This window comes from Calypte anna, chromosome 2 (genome assembly GCF_003957555.1).
Source record: "Calypte anna isolate BGI_N300 chromosome 2, bCalAnn1_v1.p, whole genome shotgun sequence".
Lineage (NCBI taxonomy): Eukaryota > Metazoa > Chordata > Aves > Apodiformes > Trochilidae > Calypte > Calypte anna.
In genome coordinates, this window is record NC_044245.1 from 145898461 (window position 1) to 145911377 (window position 12917).

The following is a 12917-nucleotide window of genomic DNA, read 5'->3' on the forward strand; positions in this document are numbered from 1 at the left end:
CAGCCTGTCTCCATGGGAGAGGTGCTCCAGCCCTCAGACCATCTTCCTGACATCCTTTAAAAACACCCAAGCAAAAGCTCTCCTTCACCATCCAACCAGCATGCAATATCAGACAAGGTCCCTGTGTTTTGTCTGCCACACCTTTTGTAGGCTCATTGCCTTTTCCCCCAAGTTACTGGGTGCCACTCAGCCCCATCCCAGAGGCACTGTGCTCCTGATAATTTTTCTCAGAATTTCTGACAGCACAGCACAGAGGTAAAAGCAGTGATGGGACCCTCAGGTCAGAGATTTCTTCTATTCAGCTGCCTTGGAGCACTGACAGAGAGCACAGTGCCCTGTGTGGATAGAAACCATCCAACAGGGAAGATTTTCACAGCTTTTCCAGAAGCCCTAAAATAGGCAGTAACCACAACTTGGAAGATAAGTGAGGGGAGGCAAAACCATTGTTTGAAAGGTCTAGCAGGAAAGATACACAAAGCCTGGAGGAGAAGAATTTCTATGGTTTCATTTTACAGGAACAAAGAGAAGCTGCTTTGACCAAGGTCAGCAAATCTGTTGGAGCCAAGTTTCAAGTCTGAGACTCCTTCAGGCCTAGCCCAGAGCCTTAACTATATGCCTGCTTTTCTCCTCTGTGCTTGATCTTGCAGTCACTGAATCTCTAATAAGTCAAACCTCTTCAGAGGCTTTATTCCCATCAGAAATCCTAGAATAATCCCGCATTTTTTATTAGAGCAAGTAATTTCCATGAAAGAAACATAATGTAAGGAGAACATAGACATAATCTTCTAAAGTTGTTTCTCATACTTGTTGCTGCAAATGTGATTATTAGCATGAAAGGAAACAAACAAAGCACAGAAGGAAAGCTTGGATACTCCTCAAAGCACTGAGGGAAGACCCAGTGTAAACCATAATGAAACCTTCATCCACAATCTCTCCAGAAGGTGTGTGTTTCTGGTTAGAGCTTCCTCCAAGTCAAACATGTCCAGGAGCCACAAAGATGGTGAAAGGTTTAGAGGACAAGTTTTATGAGGAGTGGCTTAGGGACCTGGGATTGTTCAGACTGGAGAAAAGAAGGCTGAAGGGAAACCTTCTGACTCTACAGCTCAATGGAAGGAGGTTGTAGCAAGGTGGGTATTGATCTCTTCTTCCAAGTAACAGGCAGAACAAGAGGAAATGGTCTCAAGTTGTACCAGGGGAAATTTAAATTGCCTAATAGGAGTGATTTTTTTCACTGAAAGGGTTTTCAAGCACTGGAAAAAGTTGCCCAGGGAAGTGGTCAAGTCACCATCCCTGGAATTATTTAAAAGCTATGTAGATGTGGTGCTTAGGGACATGGCTTAGTGGCTGATTTGGCAGCACTGGTTTAATGGTTGGACTTGATGATCTTAAAGGTCTTTTCCAACCAGAACAGTTCTGTGATTCTCCTCTGACAGAATGGTTTCCAGTGGTAAAATCCCCATAGTGATCACTTGACCAAATTGTTTCATGACACCTCTCTTGTGCTTCCTACTGTTCTTCAAGAGCTGCAGACAGCACTGGCCCACAGCCTCAGTGGGCTATGGGAACCTCTATCCCCTCCTAGGCAGTGAGGGTGTTAGGGATATACAAGAGCTGTACAGAAGTCTTAGAATAGCTCCCAGCATCCATCAAGCAGTCCAAGGGCTGGCTATCCCACACCCCATCTGCAGCAGTGGCCTTATGGGAGGCTTCTCCAGCTCACTGTACTGCTGTCCCTGATCACATTTTGCAGAGCCTCACTGATGTCTTGAAGTAAAGACAATGCCTTTGTGTTGACTAGATGTTCACAGGTGTCTCTCTTTAACTCATATGCACTTTTTTAAGCACAAAAAGTATTAACCTCCAGAGCAGACTGCAGAGAGGAGCTCCAATACCTACTGCAAGAAAAGCAGCTTCAATGAGTTCATTTTAAAACTTGCCATCAGCTAGTTTCACTTGTTTCCCCTTAGTTTTTACAACAGAAGAAATAGTGAAAAATAATTTCCTACTGATAACCACATTCCACTCAATGTGTGACAGAATCTCATCATATCCTCTCCAAAGTTACTGCTTTTCCAACCTTCATCTCTGGCCTTTAGGATGCTAGGATAGTGGCTCAGCACCATCATATAATAACCTGTATTTTGCAAGACAAGGATGTAAGTTTTTGAAAGCTTGTAAGTTCAACTTTGCTTCAAGGCATTAGAAAAGCAGGCTGGGTCATGATGTGGATGGCTGTGCCCCAGGAATGTAAACCTCATACTCTACAGAACCACCTTTGTCAAACATCATTTCCCTGACTTTGATCAAGAGTCACTGAAACCCCGTCTTGCTTGATTCATCCTCAAAAATGCTACACAGCTGTTCCTTCTGCCCTCTCTCCTCTCCTGCACCTACTCCCCTTAGATCCACAGGAGGCTGAATATTTAAGTTATAGCCATTGCAGGTCCAGGCCACCTGGTCCAGCAAATATCCAAGGGCTGAAAGATTGGAGTAAATAGAGGAAATTTACAATATAGAGCAGTGACAGCTGAATCCCAGCTATCCAGGAAGTCCTCTGGAGAGCACTTTACACAAGCACTTGTACATGTATAAAGCCATTTTCTTTTTTTTTATATCTATGCACAATTATTTGGGATGCACATACAGGTTTCTGTACACAAAAATCATTCTCTACCAAACTGAGATATTTAGGGCTAACAAAACATGCTAGGCTGTAGCTTGAGCCATCACAGTGAATTTATTGGTTTTCAAAGTCACACAGGACCTCATATTGACATAAATTTATCCACAGGTGCTATTATCTTTTGGTTTACCTCTAATGATGTGCTTGACATATTATGTATTCTAATACAAGCACCATTTTGGCTTTAACTTCATGTTATAACTGAGGTAATGGCCTAGAGAAGCAAGGCCAGGGTCTCTGCCATCCTTCTGGAAAAGCACTGGATTTGTCCTCTTACAAATGCCTCAGACCTCACATAATTTCCCTATACACAGTAACGTGACCTGGCAGGTGTTTGGTACTGGCACAGCTGGAGAAAAATTCAAAAGTAGGGGGATGATTTTAATCCCATAATCTCTGTGATTTCCTGACTTTATTCTGTCAACACTTAGCATGTCAGCTTTGTCCTTGTAAAGGAGCCCACAGCACATGCACAGCTGCAGTGGTTGGAAGTCCAGCATCTCTGATCCAGTTCCCTATCACTGGTCCATACCCATAGAAATCCAGGGAACATAAAGCTGTCACAGCAAGGAGGAAATGGAATGAAGTTGTGTCAGGGGAAATTCAGACTAGACATCAGGAAAAGGTTCTTCACTGAGAAAGTGTTCAGTCACTGGAACAAGCTGCCCAGAGAAGTGGTCCCAGAATCACAGAATTATCAGAATAGGAAGGGACCTCTTGAGATCATCTAGTCCAACCCTCCTACTAAAGCAGGATCACCTAGAGCACATTACACAGGACTGCATCCAGGTGGGTTTTAAATACTCCAGAGAAGGGGACTACACAACCTTCCTGGGCATCCTGTGCCAGTGCCTTGTCACCCTTATAGTAAAGAAGTTTTTTCTCATGTTTAAATGGAACTTCCTATGTTCAAGCTTGAGCCCATTGCCCCTTGTCCTGTCACTGGGAGCTACTGAGAAGAATTCAGCTCCATCTTCCTTGCACACTTGTCATGTCACCAAGTTTGTCAGAGTTCAGAGAGTCTGTGGATGATGCTCTTAGTCATATAGTTTAATTTTAGGCAGCCCTGTGAGAAGCAGGGAATTGGATTCAATGGTCCTTATGGGTCCTTTCAACTTGACATGTTTTATGATTCTGTATTCCCAGGCTCCCTTTCCAATCAAGCCAGCTATGTATAGATGATTTATCTTTTCTCCCCACCAGCAACAGTTGTGGCACTCAACCATTGGGCAAACATGGGGTACAAACACACCAGGTACCAAATGCTCTTCACCCACAGATGAGGACAAGCTGCTTCAACTGGCAGGAGTACCAAAGAAACCATAAAAGCTGTCCATAAACTCAGGGATCACATTCATTTGGGACAGTCAGAGTTCTTCAGGTATCCCAGTCAAAGAAGTCTTGAATACACTGTGGGGTATTTTTATTTTTTTCCTCCCCATTCAGACTTGCAGAGCTTTTTTCCTAGGCATGACAATGACACAGATGGGGTGATGTTTTCCAACACAACTCTGCAGAGATCAAAACATAAAACAAGAACTTGCTTCAACTGCAGCACAACTCATAAACACCACGTTTCCCATCAGATTACTGACTCTCACCACCTGCCAAACATGAGCTGGTTTCCAAAGGCTGAATCTGGAGTCTCAGAGGCTAAATAGTGGCTGTCAGGGGCAGAACTGCAGGAAGATGGATGCAGAAAAGTGTGCTTTACAACCCCCATGTCTTCAGCCTGGCTCAATAATATTTCCTGCCCTGAGCAACCCTCATTTAGATTGTAATTTCACATGATGCATCACCACTATACACAATCAATATATCATAATCACAGAAAGAACAAATGAGAAGATGCAATAACCATAAATGCCATGTTCTCACTAGTACAGCATTCTTCCTTTCAGACCACAACCCATTATTAATCTAAATTCCCTGATCAATTGAGTAGCCACAGATGCTCTGGAAAACAGATCTGAGGATTCTTAATCCCATTTTGAGTGTAAGCACTTACTTATTAGTTTAAAAATCCATTCAAAACCTAGACCATCATGTCAACCTTTTTTACATTTTTCCCCACAACTTGAAATTTAATTTTTGTAATAAGGAAAATTCCCACAACCAGGTATGATATGGAGCTACAGGGAGAAAGAAGGTGCAGAGAGAAAAAGAGTCCTCTGCAGACTAGGTCTGCAGCCTCATTTCATTTTGGAGAATGGAAAATTTACAGTCATAATTGCCTAGAACCAAATATCTTTGTAAATGCAAATTATTCTAGCATGCTAGACCAACTTGTTGTTGCTCACCACTGAATGTATTTTCCAAGATAGACAACTTAGCAATTTTCAGTGTTTTTTTCTGTATCCTCAGTTTTAACCTCTAAGCCTTAATACTCTGTCCTACCTAATACTTGCGGCAACAAAAAATTCCACTTTTTTCCTTTAGGTTATAAATGAAAACATCCAATGAAAAGAAACAATGTGGCAATCACCTCATGACCAAAATTTAATCCTGTTGAAAAATTCAATGAACTCAAAATTACACTTTCCCTTTGGTTTTCATCCTTCCAGACAGCTTCTTTACCACATTATCCTCCATGAACTCACCAATTCTTCCACAACACAAAAATTATTATTTTAATGTGATAGCATTTTACATGACCAGTGAGTAATGGGAACTCAAAAACCATGAAAGGGAATAGCACTGAACACCCAAAAGTTTTTCTGCAGAATGAGACATAGCACAAAGAAAAAGTGCCCCACAAAGATCCAGCTGTATCCCATCTGCCTCTTGTGTACTCCAGAAGAAACCTCTGAGCTACGAAAGGAAAAAAGTGACTGTCATTTAATTAGTACAATGAAGCAATGAAGGATTAGATCCTACCTTTTCTCCTTTCTCTCCTCTGAAATAGGGGCTGCCCTAGAAAAAAAAGGAGAAAATTTATATTAGATGGCAACAATGTCAAACAACACTATAAATAATTATTTAATATTTTCCTTGTTATATATCTGAGAGTTACCTATATATCCATATATATATATATATATTCATACATCACAGGACAGCTACTATAGGAAAAGTATTTTTTTTTGGCCATAATTCCTTGGTAATAATTCAGTGACAAATTAAAATAGAAAACCTATCTGTGATTCTCCTACTGCAGCCAGGAAAACATCTTATTTTCTATTCAGGGTAGAGTCTGATATTACATTTCCAAAATCAAAGATGCCAACAACCCTTATTCGAATGAATTTTACATGGGGTTAAAGTTTTTCTCTCCTAAAAACTCAGTCTGGCATTTGCATTAATTGCAGCTGGGGAAAGCAGCATCTTGGTCATCTGAATGTAAAAGTAGAGAGAGAGATTTGCATCTTCTTTGTGTTCAGTTGCCTCATACTGTTCTCATTGGATGTGTAACTGTTCTAAAATCAAATATTCACAAGTCAGTTTTGGCCTTCTAATTAAAATATATGGGTCCATTATTGTTGAATTCAGGGAGGAAGCCATTCATTTCCCCATTCCCAAAAACTGCCAGTGGCTTCCAGAAAGTTCAGCTTTTCTCTTAGGATCCATCAGTGAGAACAAATTCAACAGAGCACATTGACATTGTGAGCAAGTGCTCACCATAAAGGAGAAAATAATTACTTTTATTTCCATCTTTATGTAAAATCATTCTCATATTTCTTACTTACTGACTCTCCTTTTTCTCCCTTGAGTCCAGGAAGCCCGTAGCTTCCAGTTTCTCCCTTGAAAAAGAAGAAAGGGTGTTAATCCCATGGAGTTAACTCGTTCCTTGCTAGACAGGCATAGAAATAACAAATGAGATTTCCTTTTGCACCCTCCTGTTGGACTCATTTGTGGGGCATGTTTGTATTTTGTGATCAGCTTTCTATTGCTTTGATTTTTTGGGAGGAAAGAAATACAAGGTTTTGACTGAGCTGGTGGATGGTTCTGGTCTCATTTGTCTCTGCTCCTACCATAAGGACTGGGTGTACCTCATTGCATCTATACTGACTTGAATGTCCAAGTTCTCAAATGGATTCTATTTTTCAAATAGAAATCCTGCTAGAGGCCTTCAGAGCACACTGGTAAGGCAGAGAGCTTTCTCCTGTGGGACACTTCAGAAGTCCTTGTTTTCTATCAAGCCAGGAAGGACTTTGAAAGGTGGTTTGCATAAGGCCTAGAGGGTGCACACCAAACAATATGGAAAATATAAACCTGTAAATATTGTCAAGATTTTAGAGCTGTTTAAAAAAAAAATAATGCAAGGCCTATTTTTTTCAATAATGCTCAATTTTCATGACCAGCTGACTCCTTCCTCCCCTCACTGGAGTGAGCAATACACACAAAGTCACTCTTCCTTGATTGCTCTAATGCAAGAGAGGGAAGGAATCCCAGAAAAAACACAGTTGAAAACATAAAAATTATGATGGGTAGAGGAATGAAAACCAGAGATGCAAATACATAAGGAGGAAAAGAGAAAAATCGTCAGTCAATAACCAATGAAATTTTCTTCACTTGCCTCCTAAAAAGAACAGAGGTGAAAGGGATAAAGAATCGAAGATACATCACTTTATAAATACTCATCAGATACAGAACTAAAAATTGTAACAAAACAGCAATTGCAGGAAAAAAACCCTGCAAAACATTTCCACATAAGGCCCTTCCCTGCAGGAAGAAGGAACACCTGAAGATAGACTCTTTGCCAAGACTTCCATCATCTGTTGCTTGTAGGAAGTTCAGGTGCCTTGGGCTTCAGTATAGACATGGCACCAACCAAAAACTGTGCCATATCTGGTGCAGGACCTTCCACCTTCCACTCATGGTAGCACTAAGTCCAATGAACCCTGTACTCCTCAAATCTTCCTATAAGGACCACAGTAGAATTTAATTTTGTTGTTCTATTCAATTTGTCCTGACCTATGGCCCAAAAGATGTGCTTAGCTACACCTGACTCTGGAACATTTTTCAGGATATACTTTCTTTTCCTCAGATGGAGACAGGCTTTTGTAATCACAAGAAATATGAAAGTTTCTTTCTTCAACCTGTGATTTTTTTTTTTCCCAAAAGAAAGAAACCTCACAGAGCGAAAAGCATGTATGCAGAAAAAATTTCATAGTCAATTCAAGCAGGCCATGGCAAAACTGGTAAAAATTTTTGAGCAGCCATCTCTATTAAATCACTTAAGTTCATAGAATCATAGAATTGGCTGGCTTGGAAGGGACCTCAGAGATCATCGAGTCCAACCCTTGAACCACCGTTGCGGTTACTAGACCATGGCACTGAGTGCCACATCCAGTCTCTTTTTAAATATCTCCAGACACGGAGAATCCACCCCTTCCCTGGGCAGCCCATTCCAATGTCTGATCACCCTCTCTGTAAAGAAATTCTTTCTAATATCTAACCTAAATTTCCCTTGGCACAACTTAAGACCATGCCCTCTTGTCTTGTTGAAAGTCGTCTGGCAAAAGAGCCCAACCCCCACCTGGCTCCAACCTCCTTTCAGGGAGTTGTAGAGAGTGATGAGGTCTCCCCTGAGCCTCCTCTTCTCCAGGCTGAACAGCCCCAGCTCCCTCAGCCTCTCCTCATAGGGTCTGTGCTCGAGTCCCTTCACCAGCCTGGTTGCCCTCCTTTGGACCTGCTCCAGGACCTCAATATCCTTCCTGAACTGGGGGGCCCAGAACTGGACACAGTACTCGAGGTGTGGCCTCACCAGGGCTGAGTACAGGGGCAGAATCACTTCCTTGGACCTGCTGGCGACGCTGTTCCGGATACAGGCCAGGATGCCATTGGCTTTCTTGGCTACCTGGGCGCACTGCTGGCTCATGTTCAGCTTCCTGTCAATACAGACTCCCAGGTCCCTTTCTGCCTGGCTGCTCTCCAGCCACTCTGTCCCCAGCCTGTAGCGCTGCATGGGGTTGTTGTGGCCAAAGTGCGGGACCCGGCACTTGGCTGTGTTAAACCTCATCCCATTGGAATCAGCCCAACTCTCCAGTCTGTCCAGGTCCCTCTGCAGAGCCCTCCTGCCTTCCAGCTGATCCATACTCCCCCCCAGCTTAGTGTCATCCTCACATTTGCTGATGATGGACTCAATCCCCTCATCTAAATCATCAATGAAGATATTGAACAGAACCGGGCCCAACACTGATCCCTGGGGGACACCACTAGTGACCAGCTGCCAACTGGATGCAGCCCCATTCAGCACCACTCCAGCCAGTTCTTAACCCAGCACAGGGTGCTCCTGTCCAAGCCACGGGCTGATAGTTTTTTCAGGAGGATGCTGTGGGAAACAGTGTCAAAGGCCTTGCTGAAGTCCAGGTAGACCACATCCACAGCCTTCCCCTCATCCACCAGTTGGGTCACCTGATCATAAAAGGAGATCAGGTTGGTCAGGCATGACCTGCCCTTCCTAAAGGGGAAAAATTCCTTTCAAATTTGGAGGAAAAAAATACACATTCCAATAGAGCATGTCTGACATACAGGACTTCATAAACTTCCTGCAAGCAAGTAAGCAATGTCATCTCTATGATGTGGGCAAAACCAGCTCTCACAGACAAGTGATTTTCTCTAAACTCAGATCAGTCTCAGCTCTGGAAGAGAGCAGGAGCCTTTTGACCATCAGCCTAGAGCTTCAGCCAGGCAGCCTTCAAACACCACAACATCCAGAGCAAGCATGAAAGGAAAGCAAATTAGACTTCACTGTCATCAGCATCCAAAATTTATCAACAGAACATATTAGACAATTCTTCCAAAGCCACCTCCTGCCTCCTTTGTCCCCAGTATCATCCTTAACTGTGTCTCCTTCCAAAACACATCCCCTCCCCTGAAAGACAGGATAAGCTATAGGGGCTCAGGATAGCAAAGCCTGAACCTCAATCTCTCCATCTTCAATTCAGAGAGAAAACAGCCACATTCATTTTACTTAATAGACCCTTACAGTGGTATTTTTAAAAAGAAAGCAAAAAGAACCATGTAGTCATTATTTCTTCTTTGAATAAACAGTAAAAAAACCACTCAGGCTCCTCTCCTTTCCCCCTAAAAAAAACCCACAAAAAACCCCAATCAAATGAACAAAACCACAAAACTAAACCTAAAAACTAAACGTAAAAACTGTCTTAGCTTAGAGATGGTTATTTACAGTCTACTTACCTTTGTCATCCTCTCCAAAGATCTCTGTTTTGGGGTAAAGGAGGTATTTTGTGTTTTTTAACTCTGACCTCTCTTCCTATTAGTATTCCCTGGTGGGATTCATTTCTCTGGTGACTCCCACCAGCTGATGGTGTTTTTTTGATACAACTGAATCTGCTGATTTCCTGGGTTCTTGTAGAGTCATTCTGTCTCTCATAGGGCATTTCTCACTACCTGCCAGCAAAATATTTTTGGATAAAGCTCAAGTACCTGCAGCCTACCTGAATATCCTTTCAGCCCTTGTTATTTAGGAGTTGATTCCATATTTGCAATTCATTTCAAATAAAAGATGTTCACTAGTGACAATGCCTATAGAGAAAACGATGAATTTTGACTCAAAACCCTGATGACACTTTTTCTATTTTTTTCTCATAATTTCTTTCCTTATTCATTTGCTTACTCCCACCACTCTGCTTAGTGAACTCTTGCTTGGTCTTTTCTTATGCTGTACTTAACTTTCTAGCATGTTTTCATCAAACTTAAAAGTATAATAGAGATTTTTCAATACTTTTTTTTCCTGTTGCTTGAAGCCCCAGCTCTTGGATTCAAGTAACAAATGAAAATCTTTGGTATTTGTTATCTTAAAAAATCTTTCCAGCCCTCCTCATTACACAACAACAAAGCTTTAAAGCACAGCCTTTGCAAATTAGAAATTAGGAGACAAGCTGAATGATCCTAAACCATATTTCGGGCCACATAATGTATAAACCACATAATGTATAAACCACTCATATTTTTGTGGGGCCTCAGTCTTTCATTAAGTGCTAGTTGGTAATATAGGGGAGTTGCAAACAGCATTCTTTTTCTTCCCCATGGCCAGAATTTTAGCCTGGGTAACTCAGTAATGTTGCAGAGAGAGAGAGAGAGAGGAGGAGAAAAATATTAGTTCCTGCACACAGAGCTGGGAGTGTGACATGCTAGGCCTTGGAAATAGAAATGCAATAACTTCTTTCAAGAGTGGTATATGTTATTTAATCACATTTTTGCAAGTCAGGAGACAAATCTATTACTCTCCTTATTTAGCAGACAGAGAAGCTATGCCATTCGTCTCAAATCATTACATTTATATCAAATTGTTGTCAGAGCCTGGATTCAAATGGCCTCATCCTCAGCTCCCTGAGATTGTGACCCAGTCCTGCAATGGCTTTATCCAAGTCTTGGACCACTACAGACAGGGAAAAGCCACACACACCTGCAGAGCTCTTCAGTAACTCACCCACAGGAGTGGGGCAGCCATTTGGGGAGCTGTAACAGAAAACCTGTCGGTGCTGTGCTTGGATAGACACTTTTTTGTACTTGACTGGTATCTCCTGCACCCCAGCAGCATCCCATGCTATACAGACCTTGTCAAAGCAGTGAAAGACAAGGGGATGTTACTGCAGGGTGCTTTTATTATTATCATCATTGTCCTTCTGCAACCTCCTCACAACATTCATGGCTCTGCCATTCTTCAGTACAGCCCATCATCATTTAAGCTGTCAAGAATTCAAATAGAAAGTTGCTATTTGTATGCACATAGAAGCATAAGGAAACGTTTTAGCGGTTTCAGTCAGGCACATCTGAGCATTAATCCACCCATGTTCTTTCATGCCAGCAGAAAACAAATTCCAAAACACATCTCCTCATCATCCAAAACTCCTCCCTGCAGACAGCAGACCAAGCTTTGCCAAAAAAACCTACAACATATTGCTGAGGATATCTGACCTTCCAAGGCTCAGGGTCTTCTCCCTTCTTGTCCCACACAGTTTCACAACTGAGCAACTTCTGGTGGGATGAAATTTGTTTCTTCATCAAATTTGGTGACTGAATTTTTGGAAGTGATTCAGATGGAAATAGTTCTGAATACAAATTGCTTCCAAACACCTTAATCACACAGATGGTGAACCTGGGAGCCACCAACCAGCAACTTTCACCTCTTCAGCAACATTTTGAAACTTTGATTCCTACCAGTACAAAGGCTGCCTTTAAGTCAATTGTCTCACAGCTCTATTGGTAAATGAGCACACAATTAAAATGGATGCTGAATGCACGTGTGCATATCAAAGAAGCTTGAAGAATATGTGGGATAACACAGAGGTTGCACTGTGAAACTTTAAGCAGACATCACAACAACTCTCCCACCCTGTTAACTAGGAGGAAGAGTATTGAGGAAAGTGGCCTATATTTAACATCATGATTCAGACAGTCTTGCTGAGAATAACATATTGTGGCAAAACCTTTGCCCCATTCTCTGGAAAATTTGTAGAGGGTGGCTGTGTGGCTGCTACTTAACCTGTGGATATCTGATATTACTGAGCAAGGCACAACACAGAAACTGCACATGGTTATCTAGGAGACTCCTGAAAGCTGTGTGTGACCTAGTGAATGACACTAAACTGCAGAAAAGCCAGGTTAGGAGCCACAGGAAAAGATTCTGAAACATAGTTTATGGAATGACATAAAGCAGCCCCAGAGAAGCACAGATGCAAACCTAGAACAGAGATACAAGGTGGTCAGAGTCTCTTGTGATCTAAAACTACCTGAATTCAGTAATTTGCCAAACTGACTCTTACTTCTCAAATCTTCAGCTTCTCAACTGACTCCAAAAATGTTGAGGATTTTGTTTGTGGGGTTTTTTGGTTTTGTTTTGGGTTTTTGTTTTTTTTTCTTTTGTTGTTGTTTTTTTTTTGTTTGTTTGTTTGGGGTCTTTTTTTGTGTGTGTGTTTGTTTGTTTGCTTTTATTAATTAAATTAACTAGCATGAATTACTGACCTTTTGACCTTTAGGACCTGCAGGGCCAAATGGACCTCTCTCCCCCTAAGAACAAAAAAAAAAAAAAAATTATTCTGATGGATCTACTCATTATATAAGAAAGTGAGGGGACCAATACTACAACAACTGAGGACAACAGAAATGGTTTTAGGTTTTAGTGGAGAACTGACATATCCTCCAGACCAATGTCAACAAAGCTGGCCTCCCAGTGGTCCCAATCACAGACAGCAAAGCAAGAAAACTTATTTTTAAAACTACTCTTCCTTTTTATTTGAAGAAGGATGAACACAACTGGAATGCA

At 41.7% G+C, this 12917-nt stretch overlaps 1 protein-coding gene across 1 annotated transcript in view; it reads right to left on the bottom strand.

Moving 5' to 3' along the window:
- COL22A1 (collagen type XXII alpha 1 chain) overlaps positions 1-12917 on the bottom strand; it is a 208414-nt gene that overhangs the window by 118379 nt on the left and 77118 nt on the right. Inside the window, exons 9-11 of the mRNA XM_030445839.1 lie at positions 12617-12661; positions 6370-6423; positions 5561-5596 (exon numbers count right to left, since the gene is read on the bottom strand). Of these exons, the coding sequence (XP_030301699.1) occupies positions 5561-5596; positions 6370-6423; positions 12617-12661 (135 nt within the window). The remainder of the gene's footprint in view (positions 1-5560; positions 5597-6369; positions 6424-12616; positions 12662-12917) is intronic.